Raw genomic sequence first — 22,907 nt, 5'->3', positions numbered from 1 at the left:
CCCAGCTCTCGATTACTGTGTACCTCTTTATTGTTGGAGGTTTTCAGAGTCAAAACAAAACGCTAAAGGGACCAGAGAGACGCCCTTTTATCTCAAAATGGCTTCAGATTATGCCTTTAGCACGGCTATCTGTTATTGAGGAAACAGAGTTGGAAACGTACCAGTCTATATGGGCTTCAGTGGAGCCTAAGTCTTCTCTCACTGAGGGACTCGATGGTCCAACGTTGATCACCAGTTCACCCATATCAGACTTGACTCGGCTGCGTTGGCACCAAACCCCTTACCCCCATTTTCCTTATATTTGCGCCCCTTCTCCCAAATAAATCCTGTATCACTTTAAACCTTCACAGTAACCCTAACCTGCATCTCCCTGCCTCATCTTGGTTCTCCCTCTGTGACGGCTGTTAAAATAACATCAGCAGAATATTGAAACTTTGAAAACGTTTGAAAACTATTGAAAAAGTTTTAAAGGGTTACGAGTGAAACAGGCCATGGAGGCTGATCTGGTCTGTGTATATAGTGTATTTGTTGGCAGATATAGATATCAAGTAGAATATATCTAAATAACTTATTTAACAAATTGATTGCCCCATGCTGTCTTCATAACAACCTGGCTGGGAAAAGACCCGATGGCTTATAAACGAAACACTTGTTCTCCAATCAGGGATTTTCTCTGCCTCCAAATAATTGACCCACTTTCATTGGGCTCTGTGAATATTTCTGTGACAGCCAACACATCTCTGATTACATAACTTGTAAGTTTGAAACTCTGCAGCCAAATGGCTCAGCGAGGCCTTCTGCAGTGGACTAATAGGAGAGCAGCTTTTGTTTTGTGGTGAAGGCGATGTTGTTTGATTGGTGGTGAACCAGGGCGATGATGGACAAGACTTTATCGACGGGAACTGCAGTGCTTTCGGGACCAAGTCGTCTGGAAACAAAGCGCCACATGACCTACACTTAGTCACTTTCTCTTAAATTGACTGCGGTTGTCTGACACCGGTCGGGTTTTTCTTGTCAGTTAGAGACTGAGGTGCTCACATGGACGCACAACGTCAGGCTCTCAGAAGCAGGGCGCTGTGAAACGTTGGGCTGGGCTCTTTCTCGGGTCAAAGTATTGTTTTACAATTTTACAGATATAAAATATCAGATGTAAATAAACCTTCTCAAACTGTGTAAGTTGAATTCAAATGAAAAGTTTCACCATTTAAACATTACTTTAGAAGGTGATTATTTATTTTCCATTTCATTTCAGACTTATACATGTAAATACAGATTTCTAAAGACTGAATAAATATGTAAAAATATTTTGTTTGTGTTGTTTCCTGGAGTGTGTGTTGCTACAGTTGTGGTATTGGAACCACACCCAGGTTGACTTTTTCTCTGATACAAGCCTGTAAGTTGTTGCCCCCCCTGCTCCTCTACACACGCATCACCAGCCTGGACAAGTTGGTGTCAGTTAAAAACGCTCCAGCTGCAGTGTGGGGGAAACTCTACACGAGGCAGCCCTTGAGTCTCTGCCGCCATCGCGCACATAACTGTCCCCACGACTAAATATCCAGCTGTCCTTAACACTCAAGTGCAGAAAGGTGAAATTGTTGACATGTGGACTCATGCGACTAAAGCTGGAAACCTACTAAATCACAAGAGGATATCAAATACATTCTGCTGGAAAGAAATATAAAAGAAATCAGTTCATAGTGTAGTGGGTTATCAGTTAAAATTTCCTCTATATATAATTTGTATATATGGAATATAGAATTAATTTCATCCTGTTTTCTAGTGAACGCTTCACCTTCCTTTACTCCCCCAGAAGAAATTATTACAAGGCAAAACTTACCTCTCAAATACACACAGTGTATTGACACTGGCGCATGTATGTAGACAAATTGACACAAGCACATATACAATAGGTCTGAACAAAAATATCTCATGTTAAATGTTAAATATGCGATTTCTATTCTTCATAAGCTGCATTAATACTATAATCTGTTAAATATAAATGATTCCCAGCACTCAAGATCCAGAGTCACCATACTGTAAGATTAGGATTCCCTGACTCCTATATTTATACCTAGCATACAGTAATTCTAAAAATAGAAATCTAATCCACATCTATGTATTTTTTTCCAACAAATTAAAAACCTACCTTTTCTAATGTTGACCCTACACATTCTGTGATTACTCACGATTTTCACTGATGATGACCTGACAGTATTAGTCCGTGTTAGATTACATGTAGCTTGGTGTGGAGGTTGAATTTCAGGAAGTGGACTCACTGGAATATTCTCAAGGCCTGAAACTATGCAGCAGGCTGCGTGTGTGACTGAGGCTGCGTGTGCAATGGTGGACTCTGACGCTGCCTGATATCATGATCAAAATATGTCTGTGACTCTAAGAGGAGTTATTAGATGTAGAATTACCCTAAACTACTAACCAGAATAATTTTTTTTAAGTGAAAATACAAATTCAAAGCCGATTGCATCTTTGAACCTTTTCCAAGAAGCAGATTTACTGGGTTACTATGACAGCTTTGGATAACAAGTCTATAAACCTGCTGCCTGGCACAGGCCTCTGGAAGAAGACACTTGAAACACTGTCCCTTCATCTCAGTAAAGGACCGGTCTGTTCTTCTTGTATAAATAACTATAAATGTCATAACATGAAGGAAACGTTGACACAGGAAACTCTGTAAAACTTTAAACAATTTATTAAACTTCAATCACCTATCTTCCTGAGAAGCCTGGAATGGTATTAAAATAAATTAACACACAACCAACTATGAAAGGCTTGACTGTGTACACAGTTTTTCTTGTCTTTGCGATGCACCTACATTACATCTCCAGATTTGCTTTAATATGAGGGACACAGCAACACCAATGAGGATCGAGTAACTTTTCCTCGTTTATCCTGTTTTGTTTAGTGGCTGTTGTGTCATCTCAGTCCCCAGAGTAAATATTGCCAACAGCTTGAAGTGGTAAAGAGGCCTTCGTTGTCTCTCCATGTGTGTAACATCACACGGAAACGTACAAAAAAAAAGTGTAAGTATTATTCTCGAGTGCTTGTGTCCCATATGGTTTCATCATCTGGACTCAGCTTTGTTGTGAGGGCCCAGAATAGATTTTTATCAGCACCAAGAGGCTTTTGAAATAGCTGGAAGAGAAACTGTTCTCAAGAAGAAACAGTCGAGTGTGACGCATCAAAAGAGGAAAGTCGAGCCATATGCGATACTCGACGATTTAATTGCAGTCCGACTCTACAAACATATATACACTTCTGCTAGGTTCCGACAGCCTGTTGTTAAAAAAAAAAATAGCTTGGTATCAAAGAAAGGCACGTTAAGAAACAGGTGTTGGCTGCGTGGGTCTGTTTGGACTACACTGTCTTTACTACAACACTGTACATCTACTGCAAGCCTCTGTCTACACACACAGCATGTTAAATAGTAACAGTTACATCAGCCACAAACAATGTACATCTACAAAATATGAAACTGAAACATATTTACAAACCAGAGTCCTGACACTTGGAATAAACTGATCAAATTCAAACGGTGGCCTGATTTACCCTGGATTTAAGGGTATCTCTATCCAACCCTGATATCTGCTGAGGTTATTCAGGTGAGACGAACACAGGGGTGGTTTCCTGGGTTTCTGTTGTGGGTGGTGTACTTGTAAGGCACACAGGACAGGGGGGTGGGGACATGATGGTGGCAGGGAAGCGATCGGAAGGCCTGGATAATTCTCCGTTGACTGGCTATTAGTCGTTTAGCATGAAAACATGATCTGGGTCCTCTTGACATACTGTATAGTCAACAGAGGCTCTCCTATGTTATAGTGCATAAGGGGTTGGAGCTAGAAAGGGGTATCGCCGTCAAGAGGTTCTCCTTTGGGATGAAGAAAGAATTTGGTTTTTTGTGTCTGCAAGTTTTAGCTCCTTACATTAAAATCAGGAATACGTCACGTTTCGGATGCAGCTTTTTCCACTAAAACATACTTGAGTTGCGTAATCGTGAAAATCTCATAAAAATATTGTTTTCATCTTAAAATGTGAACTGTGCATGATTTGTAGAGAATGGGCTCAAACAGGCAAAACCCAGGGGTATAGTCATTTAAAGAAATGATTGGACTTCTTGGGAAATAGCCTGTGCTTTCCCGCCAAGAGTCAGAAGAAGAGATTGATAGCTGGATGCTGGATATAAGGCAACAGCCGTCAGCTGGTGAGCTTTGAGTGAAAAGCGGACACAGGGGGAACAGCTACGTTGGATTCGTCCAAAGGAAAAAAACTAAACAGAAACAGACCACTGTCTCCAGTCTCTGTGCTTTGCCAAGCTCACCAGACTGTAGCTTCATATTTATGATATAGACATGAAGGTGCTATCGATCTTCTAATCTCTCATCTTCTGAGCCAGAAAGTGCACAAGAGTATCCCCCAAAATAGTAAAATTTTCCTTTAAGATAACTGTGGATTTTCCTTGGTGTGTGTGTGTGTGTGCGCGTGTGTGTGTGTGTGTATGTGTATGATCACTGGGGCTACGATGCATTCTCAAAACATTCGCTGGCCATTCCCCCTCCTGACACTCCACTCTGATTCCACCAATCAGGACCCTACGTGCCAAACCTTTTTTAAGGCTGTGGTCTCGCGTAGCACAACATTGCCGTGTTTACGTATGTGTGTGTGTGTGTGTGTGTGCGTCTGTGTCTTGATTTGTGTGCGCACAGATACGCAAACTCAGCTGCTTTCACCTCAGATTGCTCTCCCTGGTTTAAGTTTCCCACAGCCACGGGGTCAGTGGCAAGGCTGTGTGAAAAAGCATTGACACTTTGGCGACAGTATGTGGGTTAAAATTTGTACTGGCGGCCAAATGGCCTCAGGAAAAACAATCGGACAGGTTGTCAGGGCAGCATCAGAAAATATGCAGTTCCCACAGGATGTGTCAAAGGTCTAAGTGTTATCAGAGTGTTATGGAAGGTAGACTCAGCTACTTGGCTTGTGACGGCAAATAAATAAAGAGAGAATAGAGATCAGGCCACCGTAGTGGAATGGAATTTTCAGAACATGATCAATTTCCTGGGTCCCCGCACGTGATGGACAGGGAATGACATTTGATCTGAAGGCTATACAGTCTCTCGGGGGTCGGCAAAGTAAGGGTGAGGGGGTAGAAGTCGAGGATCCAGCTTATATGACCTCCCTGGTGTTGCGTATGGCACAACAGAGAACCATACTGAAGATCATCCCAATGATCTGATGAGAGGGAAAAACATTTGTTTTAGAAAAATCCTCCTCAACCACAATCTGGGTGTGAGTGTGTGTTTTCAACTCGACTCACCATGACTCCAGCGATGCCGATGCCCACGTACCCGATGATGTAGAGTTTACTGTTGAAGAAGTCCTTGATGCCCGTCTCACAGTCCTGCAGAGCCAAGATAAGAGGAGTAGTGTTAACTTCAAGTGAACCAGGATGTTTTTGCACGCCAACATTACGCATTCATTTCAGCAACAAAGGAATTGATTTCCATCCTGAGTCTGGAGCTGGTGACAGATCTTACCTTGGTATCTGGTCGGGGATCAGGGCAGGGGTTGGCAGAGGTTCCACAACAGTTCAGCTGAAAGTGGAGGAAAAAAAACATAGGAAGGTTAAAAACATTATAATGTAATTTTCCTGCCAAAGTTTACCCTTGATCTAATGTTTTTTTACTCACTATTTTCTGGTATGAGACGATCAAAGTGCTGTTATTGTTCTCGTTGTACGTTGTTGAGTAGAAGGTCTGAACGTCTTCGATTATCTGTGCAGAGAGGAAACATGAGGTGCGATCAGGGTTTATTGCACTTACTGTACTTAGGGTTTATTGCACTTACTGCTTTAAAACGTATTAAAGCAGTGGGTTTTTCATGCTAAATAATAATAAATGTACCTTGTCTTTGTTTAAGAATCCAAACACTCCTGCTGCCACCTCAGCTCCGAAGATGATCAACAAGCAGGCAAAGAACTGAAAAAGAAATAAACACTGTAAGTTTACTACGACAAAGTATATAGGCTCACAGAATCAGAGATTATGAGAATAAAGTCATAATTCTTGGCTAAATGTCATGTTAGAGGGGAAATATAAGAAGATCAGCCTGTCATCTGAGTTCAAATGAGGAAAGTGCAGCCTCTTGTTAAGTTATACTTTAGTGCAGGATTCTAAAATAACGAAATGCTTAATCTTTTGGCTCATCAGCACCACATTAAGTATCGGGACTTTGAAAAGATTGAGCAAGAATCTGTGTCTATTCTGAAGAAATTGCACTTTTTTGAGGAAGAGGAAATGTTTGATATAGTTGTCGACTGTAAGGCTGTCGTTGTTTACATGTGTGTTATTTAAAGAGGATCTGTAGTTTCTCTGATCCAGAAGTTAATCTCTGGCGAGCATAGGTTCTCCTTGTTGCTTTTAAATAATATGATTTATTTTTCTCATAAAAGTACGACTTTATTCTTCTAATATTATGACTGCCTCCTCAACAACTTAATTCTTGTAATATTCCGATTATACACTTGAAGTGTCAGATTTTTTTCCTGTCAATATGGCCCTAATACTGCCTCGTAGTATTTTGTACTTGCAAATAGGACCCAGGATTTTGTGTGCATATATACTTACTGAACCCAGCAGGCACTGAGATTCCCGCACAGCTCCACAGCAGCCGAAGAAACCCACCAACATCACCAGGCTGCCGGCACCAATCAGTATATAGACACCTGCAGGAACAGGGAAAATAACGTATTTATTTAAATGCAGTAATGGTGACTTTAAAGAAAAAAGCAAGTAAATAGGACCAAACAAAAAGCATCATATTGTAACCTATTTTCATAGGTTCTATTAAAACATAATAAAGATATTGAAGTTTTTGGAGGCTGATCAAACAAGCTTCTCTCCTCTAGTACGTAGAGTAATTTGAATTGACTAAGTCTCCAGCAGGAGGCAGCACAGAGCCAGTAATGTAAATCGAAACGGTCACTATCTACAGTGGGTTTCCAGGAAGAGCTCAAACACTGGCATAAACATTCCAGACTGTACTATTTCACAAATGGGAGCAAAGTGATTGGTGCTCGGCCGTATCCCTTTTCTGTGCTGCCTGTCCTCCTCGTAAAAAGATGCCTCTAAAAAAAAAGCTTCGTTAACATGAGCCTGCTGGATGAGGAGCTCTACGAGGGATAGTGTCCCATAGATGCCCTTATCTCCAGTGAACCCTCTCGGGGGAAGGTTCACAGGGAGGAACTCGACAACAGATTGGTTCCACAAGTGCGCTCTCGTACAGGTGGGGTCTGCTGCTAGGCGACGGCTCCGCAGATGACAGGGTGCGACAGGTCGTGTCAGCCCCCCAGGCAACGTGGGCTCAGGTGGGAATGAGCAAGAAAGATGGTTCCTCCGATCCCAAGGCGTCAACTAAAAGACTTGATGTGATACAATAATTGAGTCATTTTCTTTTGTTTGTTAGGAAAGAGAGAGGTTTAAAGACTTTGTCAGTTATAGGTGACGCTGCCTCACAAACAAATGATCAGATTCTGTTTCTACTTCCAAAGAAGACCCCCCCCCCCCCGCTTGTTTCTTTAGTTGGCTCCCAATCTGAAGTTGTTCTCATTTTCTAATAATACATCAATTCAAGTGAAGTTAGGTCTGGGCTGGACGCCATGGGAATGAGGCATGGCAACTTGTTGAGTGCGCTCTCAGCTGTCAAAGCCATGTGGAGCACTATACTCTCTGAGGACCTGACTGAAGCCACTCATCCTCATCCTAATCCTCATCCTCATCCTAATCCTCATCCTCATCCTCATCCTCATCCTCATCCTCATCCTCATCCTCATCCTCATCCTCATCCTCATCCTCATCCTCAGTCATACCACATGGACCTCTGAGACTCAGACACACATACACACTTGGGTTTGTACAGCTATCCTTATTAGGACTTTCCACTGACTTCTATTTATTGTTGACAGCCTAAGCAAAACCTTATCCCTAACCTTAACCATGACTAATTCATGTCCTAACCCTAATCTTAACTGAACCACAATCCATCATCTTACCACCAACCTTAACCAGGACCTCAGAGATGAAGTTTTGCCTCATTAGAGCTGTGCTTTGGTCCCCATGATGGTTACTGGTCCTGACAAGGTCAATGTTTATACTGGAAAAAGCTCCCTAATGAGGCAATAAAAATGAGTACACACACACACACACACACACACACACACACACACACACACACACACACACACACACACACACACACACACACACACACAGTCACGTTTCCATGACTTCAGACTATTGATTTCCTAGAGACTTTCCTCCTAAAACTTAAACCTTAACCTTAACGCAACCTTAAACCATGTCTTCACTTTAAAATGTTATGATCTACATTATAGGGACATGCTTTTTGTTCCCATTAGGAAGACAAGTCCCCATACTTTGAATTTTTAGGTCCCCTCAACATGAGTAATACCTGGACCACACACACACACACACACACACACACAAGAGTAATCCATCCATCCACATTGGGCAGCTGAACTTATCTCTCCTCTCCTCTCCCTGCCTGCACTGTCATCTCATTTCACGTCCCATCTTGTTTTCAATTCAAAACTTAGCCGTGCATCTGTTTCTATGATCGTCCTCTTCCATACGCCTCTTTAACCGTCCCTCTGTTTCCATGTGGGCAGGGTGACTGATAGAAAGGTGGTTAGACGCCGTGTGGTTTCCCTTGTGTGTTTATGCTCCATGTAAAGCAGTCATTTCCTGTTATTCACACTCATCTTCGGCATCATTTCTTATAATAGAAGAAGTGTGACCGCAGGTGGAATTTGTGACAACATGTATGTATTTGTGTAAACTAAGATACACAAAAATTCACATCCACACATTTATAGAAGCAGTGGATCGGCGAACTTTTTACACCCACTTTCTGTGTGTGGGCTTTAATATGAGGAGTGTGGATTTGCGTGTATGTGCGTGAAGGAACGTCTGTGGTAGGAATATTCCCTCTGACACAGACGAATATTTATTCTCAGGCAAATGGAGTTGCATGAAAACATGGCAATTAAAGACTGGAAAGCTCTACCCCCGGTCTGAGGATGACAGAGCGGAGAGCAACGTGACATTAACTGGCTTGTTATATGTCTGCAACTGACACATTATCTTCAATCCAGCATAAATAAGGAGTAGGGGCCTTAAATTTCCATTTTGCGATTTCCAGTCTTTTATGTCAACATAAAAATCGAATCGCTGATTCTTCATAGGGAAACTGAACTTTCCTTGGCCTCTTTAGAGTGGTTTCCTAGCAGCAAACCCTTAAAACAAACCCGAGCAGTGCTCCACAAGAAAAACAAACCAATGTGGTGACAAATTGACGACAAAAAGCACTTCGATTTCAACAGAACCTTGGAGGAATTGTATTGAATCGAGGGCTTTAGCGTTGAATACTGTTGGAACACACCCACACTGTGAACTGTTACGGTACTCACCAATGAAGAAGGTGTCTGGAGCTTTATCCCCGTTGAGCAGAGACACAGTTTCTGGGTCAAAACGCAGCCACAGTCCCACTGCCAGGACAAATGATCCCATCAACTGAAGGGACATAAGACAGAAAGACATGAGACAATGAGATGTACTGCTTGTGTAATACAGGAAAAAAAACAACAGGACAAATGAAGCAAAGCGAAGGTTCAGTCAGGGACACTGTCTTCCTGCATGTACACAATTCCCACTATCGCAAGGCTTCACCAGCTCATTCTCTTTCCGTCCAATCAACCTCGCCTTGAAGTAATCTGTCAATAGTTTAAAATGTTTTGTCTCTGTTATTCAGCTGAACCACCTCCACGCCTGCACCACAATAGACAGATCAGGGTTTTCATCGGCTCCAGCTCTGATCAGCAGTGATGGAAATGTGACACCCAGGTGAACGGGCTAATTTGCAAGACAGTGAGAGGGCCTCAGTTTTCAGTGCGTTGTTCTAATTTCCCCTTTCTCATTAGTTTCTCTATAGGTCTCTCCTGATTGAAATAAATAGAGCGAACTTTGGGAGACAGTCCAGGCAGCCAACTCGAGCTGCACTGCTCCAATCGTGTGATATGTGTCATTCTCCCCAATCCTCCATAATACACACCCTCCCAATTTGGCGGTGTATTCAAGTTGCAGAAATGTTCCCATCACTCCCTTTGCTTGCCCCCCCCCGCTATTTGTGTCAGTACTGCCGGTTGATTCAGCCCCCCCACCACCCAAGCATCCACCTGTGGGCTCCGACAGGGGGGTAAAAAATATCTGCTCATCACTCCCATTATATCGATGTAGTCACATCTGGGGGAGTGATGAAGTCAGAGCCTATAGACGCCAAACACTAAGAATGTTCCACTGCAATAAACATATCCAATGGGAGTTGAAACAAATAACAGTTTGTATGAAGTCACTCACAGTTGAGTTTTTAATTGAAACAAGCTCCTCGTCCTTTCTTCCCATTCTGATTAATGTAAGCTAACTATAACATTGGCACGTGGTGCAGAAATACATTGGCTAACAAGTAGAAAAAACAGTTTTCTGTTATGTAACAATGAAACATGTTTCTCATATCATTTATTTCCTTGACCTAAGATGTGACATCATTGCTGTTAATTGGTTTCAGCATCCATCACAACTGTTTTCATCTAAAAAGGCGCAACAGTGTAAGTGCATGTTTTTCAGCGCGTCAGAGAGCTTTTACTTCAGCTCTTCCTAAACGTGATGTTTCCACAAAACTACAGCAAATGCTCTGTGGCTTTTCCACTCCAGCCCTTCAACCTCAGGCCAGATGAGAGATGTATAATTTCATTAAGAGACAGTTCAGTTGAAAAACGTCATATTTGCTTTAACACAATAGGTGGACCGCGTGGGTGGATAATTAAAGTCTCCTGGAGCAACAGTCCCCAGTGAAACACAACTTATGTAACTGTGAAACCCTGTTTAGTTGGCTCCGGCTCCTCAGGAGGGAGAAAATGACCCGCTTGGCCGTGGGCAGCAGTGTGGCACCTTGAGTTTTAACAGCCTCTCCTGTTTGTTTGGAAATGTGGTTTATGCTGCTCATATTTTCCTTCATCTAAACCACCATCGCCGTACGTCGAGCAAAATCCTACTCCCTGCAGTGCTGCTGCTTTCTAAGGCTGCATGACTCAAGCAAAAGAAACTTATTCGTCTCTCCAGTGATCAGACAACCTTGAAGTAAACACTTCTTCTTTCAGAGATCTGAGACGCTCTCGGGGGCAGAGACTGTGGTGGGCGCTCCAGCAACGGATCAATAATGAGAGGGTTTAATGATCACTCAGCCCGTGCCCCCCCTGAGGATAATCCAGTCTGAAAACCTCTTAGAGCGGAGCGTCACAACAGATAGTGTGTGTATTGGTGCGTGTGAGAAATAAAATGATTTGTCTAAATGGAGAGTATTTAGCAGCGCTCGTCACATGGGCTCCCTGTGTCCTAGATCTCTGAGTTTAGACAGACCTCTGTGTTTGACTATTTGCGTCCTTGAGTGAATTGATGTCGCTGAAAAAAAACTCCAAACCCTGCTGCCAAGTTCAGGCAAAGACAAACGGTTCTATGTCTGTGTCTGAATTTTACCGTGTGACCTGTTGTTCATCAAATCCCCTCTGCCCTTTCCTGCTTCTGCCTCTTTTTATTTATCTTCTGTATCTCAGCCTCACTGTTTACATTCCTCTCCTCCTCAACTCCAGCTCCACAGACTACAGTATTTAATGGTTTTGGTCTGAAGTAAAACAATAGACTGTGAATAAAGATGCATGAGGCGTCTCCACTTCCTCCCACTGTCCAGAAATGAAGTGCCATCTTGAGCATTTAGAACCACAGTCTGCACAGAAGCGATCGAGGAATGGAGCCGCGGTCCCATCGATACAAGCTCTCGACCAGACGTGAGTCAGTCTCAGCTGATTCACCCCATTTTTATAGCATCTAATAACTAATTAAAACCTTATCAGAATCATGGACACTTAAACATACATCAGTGCGATACGAACCAACCCTAAAATGACAGAAACCGTCTTAGAGAAAAAGGATTTCCTGTGTATTTTGACTTTTCAGCTTGGTCCATGTCCCATTCACTAACATGGAGGAGTCTGGATTATTGACCTGTACTGCGAACAGCCACCAGGTGGCGATTGAGACGCTTTGGCTTCGCTTTTGAGGAGGCGTCAAGTCGTCCATCTATACAGTCTCTGAGTAAAACCAGTAGCTCAGTTATAAAACATTGGGGTGGGACAGGTGTTGGGACACTGGCTTCCACCCAGACTGAGGATTTAATGTGATGTGTGATGTATGTGACAGCCGAGCTCTTTTCAGGATTAGCAGGTACAAAATGATCAAGTACAGAGAAGCGAAGGCTACGGATCTGTAGACTTACTGAACCGTGCCGGATTAGTCCAGCTAGGGGGTCTGACTGGATCTACTTAACACTGGTATTTGCCAGGACACTTGATGGTGAGATGGCATTGGCAGAGGTGTGAGCTGAGGGCTGCCCTACCAGCTGAGTCGACAGTTGGAGAAGAGCCGGCTCACGCCGAGCTACACTGTAGATGGTGTTGGTGCTGCATGGAGGAGCAGGTGGTGGTTTCGCAGTTGAATAGAGCTTAGAGCTCCGCCAAACCTCATTACTGTTATGGCTAAATTTAAAAGCCTTTTCAAAACCAGATGCATAGATGGATCTCACTTTAGACCGGGGGCGGTGGGGGGCTACATCCTTCGCTGCATCCGTGGCCGACACACTAAATGGATTCAAGGCACTCCCGAGCCTCTCCCAGAGGTCCCATTAACCCCATCACTGCTTGCATACCCCCCCTGCTTAACCCCCCCCAACAGTTGTCTGCCATCATTACCCAGGCTGACACCAGACACACCCCTCCCTCCCTCCTCCCTGCTTGCCTCTCTACCTCCCAAATCTACAACCCCCCACCTCACCCCTTATTTATCTCTGGGTACTCCCCCCTCCCTCCTCAATCCCCCCCTCCCTCCCTCCCAACCTCACCCAAAGGACAAAGACCCACTGTCTCCCTGTGACTGTGTGCTTTGGCTCACAATAGGGGGGTAAAAAGATAGACACAATGAAAAAGAGAATGAATGGAGGGAAGGGAGAGAGGAATAAGTTGTTAGAGGAGCCATCATCTTTTTTTTTCTTTGCCAGTAGAAACAGACCACAGGAGTTTGTTGAGAGACAAAGATAAAACTCTAACCTGTGTTCGTACGTCCTGTATATGTACGTATGTGCCTCAGCTTTATTTGAGGTTCTTTTATGGTGTTGGGCCTACTTTCTTTTAACAGAGCAGTTAAATAGTCTTTTTGTGAGGGGAATTTCCATGAGAACAGGGGCTGAGTTGACACAGAGTGCTCAGAGACAGTCTGTGGCATAATATCCACTTTCTAGGTTAGAGCTTATTTTCAGGAAAGGAAAATGGAGTCTAAGTGTGAATTAAAGCAAAGGCAGTGTATGAAACCAAAACAGTTGTAAACAACATCTTTAAACCCGGCACTAATTGCTGAGTGGTTCGAGTCAGACCAAAATAGTTCTCTGTCTGGCCTGTCTTTGTGAAAACAGATGTAAGCGCACATTAAAAAAATTATGGGCAGAGGGAAAGTGCAAATACGATAGAAGAAGATAATTATGGGTGGAGTGAATCCCATTGTACTCCTCCACAGGGCAAGGGTGGGGGAGCGCAGTGGCACACATCATCCTCCACAACACACACACACACATACAGTACACACGTGCCTCTAGGGATGAACAATATTTAGTTTCTGCGTCAATGCCGATTTTAACGTCAGCACCAGAAACCCTCAAAATGTTCTTTTAATTTCAACGATTGAAAAAGCAGAGTTAAAAAGTGTGTCAGTTTTTAAGTTCATTTCTTGCTTTTATAACAATTAATGTTTTTATTTCAGCGGTTTGCTGCAGACAGTACAGACAGTCGCATCTGTTATGGTCTTTAAATATTAATTTCAACTGTAACACATTGTAGCACCAATATAAACAAGCAATTGCATCAATAAAACATGACATCAACAAAGCAAGTGAACTCCTGCCTGTTACAATCTAACTCTGTGAGATCAGTGACACTAGACCCTCTACTGTACTGCATATCATTTGCATGTATTAATGTATAATCAGTATCGTTGGATCTGTCATCAATCCGATTGGCCCTGCACCAGACCCTACGTCACAATATATATTCAATATAAATAATACACAATACATGTTGTTATGTGAAATAGAAAACACAAGCTTATTTTTTCAAATCCCAGTTAAATGTCTTAGGTTGGTGCACGTTTTGATGGCCTTTGTTTTGTTATAATAATTCATATAAATTATCTTATGCTAATGCACAAATACAGTTTTACATTCTTGTGTAATCATCCTGAACCACTGCACTTTACTGAAATACCTTTTCTAGACAAACAATATATACAAATATTTTTGTGTAGTTAAAAGGTGTATATGTACATATTCTGCATTTTTTATTCTTTTGACTTCATCTTCATTCTGACTTGACTGCTGCTGTAGAATTTCCCGTGTTGGGATCAATAAAGTATTATGTTATCTTATCTTATCTTATCGTTTTGAATGATATTACAGTTCATTTAGAGCTATAAAACATGTAATAATTAACTTTAAATTTCAAAGATACCGTATCATATTTATGAAGTACCTTTTAAACGGGGCATATTAAGATAAAAGGAACATTTGATATGTTAAATAGCTGTTTGCATCAGCCAATGAGGTTATGTTTCCTTCTGCATTTGTGTGTTTTTCTGAGTTAGTAGGATCATGCAAAAACTACTGAATGAATTTCCATGGAACTTGGTGGAAAGATGCAGTATGGGCCAAGGAATCCAGGGATACTGTTTTTTCACTTTTGCAATATCAGACGTTTTACAACATTTCATTCATTTCTCCAAGAACAATTCGCGGATCTTGCTGAAAGAAACCTGGCCTGTTTAGGGGACTGATATTTATGGGTTTGTACAATTTGGTGCAGATCCCATACACAATACAAATTAGGATTAAAAAAACATTTGAAATGAAACATAGTGCAGGTTCCCCTGAGACCAGCCTCCCATGTCCAGTGCCACACATCAACCGCTTTCTCGTTTGGTTGTTGACTAAAACTTTTGCTCCTGTGCAGAAAACAATCATTAACAGTTATGTGGCCTTTTCAAAATCAAGGTTTTTACAGGTAGGCGACAACATTGTTTTTTGTTGGCAGGCAAATATCAAATAAATTAACTAACCAAATTAATCATTAATCCAACAGGATCCATAACTCTCCCAAACCGTGTCCTATCAGTGGTTTTTCATCAGGAGGAAGAAGAGTGTGGGGAAAATGTGTGGGAAAGACACTTCTCACTGCACCTTTCACACACACGCTGCTATTTAAGTGCTGTTTGCCCTTCACTGTTTACCCTTCAGATTCAATTTTTGACCAAATAGGGCAGTTAGTGAACTAAATCTCTCACAACCAGATGCCAGGGCAGGTCAGAGAGGTACTGCTGCTCTGTCGAAAGCTGTTGTATTTGCAGCCATCAGTGTAATATATACAAAAGTGAGGCCTGTGTTACATTAATGACAGTTGAGTTAATGGAGTCCTGCAGGAATGTCAGTGCATCGCCACGCTGATGTCAGAGGTTTTTAAACAAAGAGTCACTTTGCATGTATTGATTGATAACCGTGTTCATGTGCATCACTAAAAACAAGTTCATTCTAGTGTTTGTGTGTCAGTAACAGCTCCCATCATCCCGTCCACAGGAAGCATCAGTCTACGCTCCACTGTCCACTAAGGGGATTTGAAGGGAAACATATCAGCCCCTCCTCCACCCGCTTTCATCACCGAACACACACACACACACACACACACACACACACACACACACACACACACACACACACACACACACACACACAGGACACTGATTGACATAATGCATTCCCCAGCCCCTTCCCCTAACCTTAACCATCACAACTAAATGCCTCGCCCTATTCCTTACCCTAACCTAAACCAAATTATAACCTTAACCCTCAAACATTTCTTTGAACTTGTGAGGACCAGTCAAAATGTCCTCTCAATGATGGTATTGAACCAACATTGGCCCTCATAACTATAGAAAGACATGCACACACACAAACTGCTCCTCATCTCTCACCATCAACACAGGAGCCCACAGGGGATGGTGATGCAGTGATTGTGACACACACACACACACACACAGACACACACACACACAAACACACACAGACAGCCCTATATCCCACTATCCTCACACTGATCTATTTTCTATCTTTATCTGGGTCAACTTCATGCCAACTGTCCCTCTTTTGCCATGTGAATGCGCACGCACATGAATATCCCTCTCAATCTCCCTATGACCCTCTTCTTTCATAGTTGTTGTTTTCTTCTCTCCAAGCATTAACTCTTCTCCACTCCACTCATCTCCCTCATCTTCCTCTGTGTCCTGTCTGCATGTTTGCACTCAGATGCATCAAAAGAGAGATTGGGGCGACGTCCTGGTTGCAGGGGCCACTGTGGACAACTCAGTGGTGACCACTTGGGTCTCTGCTGCTTAGCCAGGGCAGCAGACTGAAGTTATGCTATTGTCCCTTGGTCACAATGGATCCATTCACAATGCACTCAGCGCCTGATCCACTCCACAGATGCTTGTTGGAAAATGTTCTCTCTCTCTCTCTCTCTCTCTCTCTCTCTCTCTCTCTCTCTCTCTCTCTCTCTCTCTCTCACTCTCTCTCTCTCACTCACACACACACACACACACACACACACACACACTTCATGTGGAAAGAGTGTGAACAGTAGCAGATGTGTGCGTGCTTGCACATGTACACACACAACTGTTATCCATGGGGAGGCCAACTTGGAAATAATGTGCGTTCATTCATAGCTTGAAGTATGAATGGACTTTAACAAGGATTGTAGGGTTCATGTGCAAAGCATGTGTGCAGGACACACACACACACACACACACGCACACACACACACACACACACACACAGACACACACCTTTCACATGCACCTGACAGTTTGTCTTGAGTGACTCTCTTGAGGCTCAGTAAGAGGGAGCCGTTGGGGGATGTGATGCTTCACTGAGGTTGTAACTTCTGCACATCAATCAGCCCTGAGCTGTTTATTAATGGATCGATGTGGCACATGAGCCAATGTGCTGAGTTTGTTTTCCATGCTGTCCCTCAGTCTTTCTCTCTCTCTCTCTCCCTCTCTCTGTCTTTTCATTCAGTCTTCCTTTCAAAAACACGCTTCCCCGGGAAAAAAGGGGCGGGTTTTTCCTCTGTGGAAAATCTGATTTGAGCCCGGTGAGCCAAAACTCGAACCTCTCCGGCACTCACCCTTTCAGCGCCACAGCAGGGCAGTAAACCCACACGACTACATAAACGCGCACAAAACCCAGACAGGAGGGCGAGAGAGGAAACTGTGATGAATTAAATAGTCACTGAAATAACACAAGGGAGTGAAAGTCTGCAGCGACAAAAGTCTGCGCTGCTGCACTTGCTCCGTGCGCCATTTACGCACAACTCGCATCTCATCACAGCCACTCACCCAACGTGCACTTACCCAGAATATGAAGTTGAAGACGAACAAAAGGTATTTCACACATCTCATCCCTCCTTCCACTTTCCCCATGTCGGCAGAGATTTGTCTTTATCCTCGTGAAGGGCTCTGAATGTTGAATAATGGCTCCACACGACGTGACAATAACGGACCCCGGTCACAGCACTGGTGCATCAAGAAGCAGTGTCACGACAGGCTCTCTCTCTCTCTCTCTCTCTCTCTCTCTCTCTCTCTCTCTCTCTCTCTCTCTCTCTCTCTCTCTCTCTCTCTCTCTCTCTCTCTCTCTCTCTCTCTCTCTCTCTCTCTCTCTCTCTCTCTCTCTCTCTCTCTCTCTCTCTCTCTCTCTCTCTCTCTCTCTCTCACACACACACAGACGCACGCGAGCGCTCGTGCACGCGCACAAAACACCACAGGATCCGCTTAGACTCTTTCCAGACCGCCCCATTCAATAATGCAGAGGGGGCCAGAAGGGGGGAGCGAGACCACACGATGGGAAGTAGACAACTAAATGTGTAACCTCATGTCACACACACTAATACACTGTAATATCATTTTAACAGTGTATTCTTAAAATGTGCAACGGCCTGTATTTGTTTCAAAATATAGTTATTAGGAAAAAAAAAATTGGGACGTACCATCGGGTTTTCGAGGGGGGTCCCAACATATATCACAACCACTACATAACAAAGACAAATGTAAATTGTTTTAAACAGAGTGTGAGTGGATCACCAGATACAGCCAGATATATTACATGCATACATACAGTGACAGCTTCATAAATAAGAAGAGATTGATTGTCTGTTATGATTCCTATGAACAGATGGCATCAGCTAGTTTTAATACAATATAAAACAATAAGATTACCATATATTTGGCATGACTACCAGAGAAATGGAGAAATTTAATGTTTTGGATCTGATGAAACACCTGTTTTGTTTGTAATCGCTGTATTACAACAGTTATTTTCTCAATTTCCTTTTACACGGAAAAAACTTGATGACAAGATGCCAAAGTATTTCATAACTGCACGATCACAACTTTTTACAAACCTTCCCTGACAGTGTCAAAAAGCTCTGCTTCACACAAATGTATGATTTATGTCAGTGCAATGGAAAGATTTTGGATTTTTTGATAAGAGAAACTGTTATTTCTTGTGAGAACTTTTTTTTAAAGCGAAACACAATAAAAATCACTTTAACCCAATCTGGGTTGTTGATATTATCTATTTATGCCTCCATGCTGGTGAAAGCCTTCAAGCTCTCATTAAGATGATTTTCAAAAAAGACTTGAGGGATCCATCCATCCATCCATCCATCCATCCATCCGTCCATCCGTCCATCCATCCATTATCAATAGGCCTACTGCTTATTATTTTGAAGGGTCACGTGCCTGGAGCCAATCCCAGCTGACATTTCTTCACGTTTGGGACAAAAATTCACTTGATGTTGGATGTTATGACCTGTGACAAAAAAGTTTTTGGCCATAAGCAATAGTAAAAAAATCTATTGAACACAAATCAGTAACAGGATAAAATTATGAGTTTAGACTTTAGATCCAATGGTCAAAGGTCAACTCACTGTGACATCATACCATTCTGTGAAAACAATTTCCTGCCCATTATTCACACCACTACTCAGGAACAGAAGAAGAGATTGTGACAATGTTTCCTGTAACTTGACGGGTTGACGCACAACATTGAGACAGCAACTCTATTTTCATACCTTTGTTGCATTGGTTGCATTTTGACACAAATGGGATCAATTTGAACCCCAGTGATTAACTGACTTCTTGTTACTTAATCCAGTCCTGAACGAAGCACCAGCTACTTCAAACCAGATACAAACTAAATCTACTGTTAATGAAATGGAAAGAGTAAGCCCTTGTGCTGGATTCCCTCCCTCAGTGTCACCAGCGACTGGGAGCACGCCGCTCAGCAGTGACTCCGTGTTTAACATAAATATTTCCCCCACAACCATGGAGAGCGGCTGGAACATCCAAACGTGCAGTTCATTTTATCACTGGGAAAAAAAGCCCTGGTTAGAAATTGTCCTTATAGAGGAACAGAGTGGTCTGGCAAGCTGAGCAACAGAGGGAGGAGAAGTCAGACAGGAATGAAATGATGAAGAGAAGGGCCTTGAACCAATAACCTCGATTCACTAACATGTAGCCGCTTTCAGCCATTCACACCTTTCTCTCTTTGAGCCCAAACAAAAGCAGAGTTGATGCTGTGTGAGACTCATTAGAGGGGAAATGTGGAGCGCGGAGAGAAAACAGAGAAGGTTTGTGTTTGGATGATAACCAGAGCGATTCCAAAAGAGGAAACGCTGATAAGACTGGGACGAGGCCGCCAAGTCCCTGCTGACTGCTTGTTGTTGGCTCAGTTGCTATGTGGCTCCAAACATGTGAACAAGAAAAATGTGTGCCAGTCATAACCTCCAGGAAAATAGATAACAACAAGTTGCAGCATCACTTTACAGCTCAACACGATATTTAATGGATCCATTCTTCTTCTTTTTTGACAGATGCATTAATCGTGTGTGGGAGCCGTATTTAAAGAGAGTGTGTCGAAGTCATTGCTGACCTAACAACCGTGATGTTAAGAATTTTCCTTTTCTCTCTTAAATGGGTGGGGTCAGTCATAGCTGCTGTTTCTATTTGGGTCAGTGCCTGGACCTTTTCCCCTCGAGCCTCTGAGGTCAATATTGATTAAAGTCAGTGTAATTGTTATTTCTCACGGTGAGGGTCAGCCTTATTTAGTAAGTTAAGTGAAACTTAGTATTATTATGAAGTTATTTTAGTTTTAAGTTATATATGATCATAACATTTTGACTCATTATTGCAGCAATAAACTGAGCCTGACTTTAGCAGTGACTTCTATCTGTGGCAGGAGAACACCATCTACTGGTCAAGCTGCAAACATCGCCCTTGTGGACATTTATTTTCCATTTCTCACATAGTTCATGCACTGGGATGTGAACAGTACAAATGCAGGGCGACCACAGAGAAGTTAGTGCTTTGTTATATGTTATATTTTATCTGAAAGTTCATTCTGAAAACCGTGCGTGATGAGACAAATTAGGAGAGGAAATCTTGCACATTTCATCCCTTGTCTCTTGTCAAAAGACTGTTCAGAATTTGCAGAAATCACCTTCATCTTTCTCTCTCTATGTGCAGGTTTCCTCCAAGTACATCTTCACAGCCACTGCTGCAAAACGGAGAGAAAACGGGGTATGGTTAACACATCACACCCTCTGTGGGTTTGATCAGACAGCCGAGCTGTGATCATGTTTCCTGGCAACACATGGACCCAGAGCTGAAAAAGCATCTGTGAGGCAGCGGCTTCATTAAGGTGAGGAAAAGTGCAGAACTCAACTTTCAGTGAGAAGACAGAGATGTGAGAAAGGAGGATGGGGTCTGTGCTGACACATACCTCTTTACTGGCCTTAGTTTTCCACATGACCACAAGAGGGCAGCATATACTCACAAAGAGAGATTCTTACTGGTAAAGCTGAAATATGACAAATTTACTTCATCAACTCAAATAATAGGAGCCGTGCTGTACTGCCTACAGGTCGACATCCAGAGGCCTGTACCAAAATCGTTATCTTTATATTTGTAATGTTGGTTTTCTTCTGCGTTTGTTTATCCGTTAGTTAGCATCATTACACCAAAAACTCTGACAGATTACAACAAAACTTGGTGGAGGGGTTCGGTATGGGTCAGGGGTGAAGCCATTACATTTCCGTCAGGATCCGAATCAGGGAGGCAAACCCAGGTATTTCTTTTCACTTTCTATATTTTTAGATAGAGTGTTTTTGAATAGTTTATCAATTTCCCAGCAATCAAGTACATTTAGGGAATGTATATCTAATAGTCTGTCCGATTTGGTGCCGCTTTGTTGAATTTAAGGGACTTCTGTGTGTTATTCAGTAATTCTATTTAAGGTGCATATCCCAAATTCTTTTTTTGTATTTGACAAAAGTATCACAGAAAGGAATCAGGGAGAGCCACAAATAATTTTCTCTGTCCTCTTCACAGTGTGATTACGAACCGTTTGCTGCCCTTACTTTGACCGTTCAGCTTGATTACTTCAGCAGTAACCAGCATCACTGAGTTGAGAAACATAACAAATGCATTTGCTTCCATGCAGGGGAAACTTAGGTCACTATGGCTTTCACTGTGACCACATCTCAGCCCAACTGAACACCACTGGGAGACTTTGACAACCACCAGCAACCCCACTCTAAATAAGGGAGTAATATCACTTTGAAGAATAGTGTTCAGGAAAGTTTCAAGATACTTATCGCAAGCAGCACTGAAGCTGCTCCAGTGGCTCGTCGTGGTTCAACACCTCACCGATAACGTTTTTTAACATTCTGCATGTGCACATTATTTCCTCACACAGACTCACAGGCCGTTCACACAGCTGTTTTCCAAGGTGTGAGGAATTCTGCTGCACTGTTATTAACTCCACAGCCAATCCATCTTCCCCTGTGTGTATAAAACACAGAGCTGGAGTCAGTGTGAACAACATTCCTTCAGAGCCTCGACCAACTGTGGACATACAAGTATGAAAGGGATATTCAGTCTGTCTCTGCTGCGTTCCTCTGAAGTCAACCCTGCTCGGCCATTGGCTGTTGTCCCGTACTGGAACTAGAATGTCACCAAGTAGAGTGCAAACCTCTGTTAAGGCCCAACAGTCTCGTTAGGAAAGCACATTAAAACCTGTTAATTTTCTCATCAATATCAATGCATTATTCCCTGGGAATTTGGTGAAAAGGACAGAAATCACCCATATCTAGCAATGCTGAAGAAAGATTCCTGGAACCATCCCTTTAAGAGGATCCACCCCAAAATGGGGTCTTTCTTAGAAATCAAGTTTCATAGAAATCCATTCAGTAGTTTTTTCCCCCGTAAACAATAAACAGAGAGACTGATTCACGCTAAGTGTCTGAAGGAGAAGTAGGTCGTTCCTTCCTGCAGCAGTAAGACTATACAACCAGCTCGGCTCCCAGTACAACTACACGCACCCATTATGAACTGTCTGTGCAAATGGTTCATGTGCAATCCATTCACTGTACATATTCTCACACTGCACATATTTTTTCTTGTTTTTACACTGCATATACTAGTTTTTATTCACATTTTTCTATTTTTTTCACATTTCCTTAGACTTAATTATAATCGTCCTTACACTAAGATATTGCATGTTACTTATTATTACTAACTGATGCCTATTTTGACTCTTGCTGCTGTAATATTAGTATATAT

At 42.6% G+C, this 22,907-nt stretch overlaps 1 protein-coding gene across 1 annotated transcript; it reads right to left on the bottom strand.

Annotated features, from left to right (window-relative positions):
- Positions 1 to 5,025: 5,025 nt before the first annotated feature.
- On the bottom strand, positions 5,026 to 17,863 carry LOC117764028 (tetraspanin-2-like). The gene is made up of 8 exons (XM_034589438.1): positions 17,640 to 17,863; positions 9,497 to 9,599; positions 6,636 to 6,733; positions 5,913 to 5,987; positions 5,700 to 5,783; positions 5,547 to 5,603; positions 5,327 to 5,410; positions 5,026 to 5,241 (listed from the first exon to the last, which is right to left on the bottom strand). The coding sequence occupies exons 1-8, from the start codon at positions 17,706 to 17,708 to the stop codon at positions 5,176 to 5,178; spliced, it is 636 nt and encodes a 211-aa protein (XP_034445329.1). The 5' UTR covers positions 17,709 to 17,863; the 3' UTR covers positions 5,026 to 5,175.
- Between the last annotated feature and the right edge of the window lie 5,044 nt (positions 17,864 to 22,907).

Source organism: Hippoglossus hippoglossus, chromosome 7 (genome assembly GCF_009819705.1).
Source record: "Hippoglossus hippoglossus isolate fHipHip1 chromosome 7, fHipHip1.pri, whole genome shotgun sequence".
Classification (NCBI taxonomy): Eukaryota; Metazoa; Chordata; class Actinopteri; order Pleuronectiformes; family Pleuronectidae; genus Hippoglossus; species Hippoglossus hippoglossus.
This window is presented reverse-complemented; position numbering and strand designations above follow the sequence as displayed.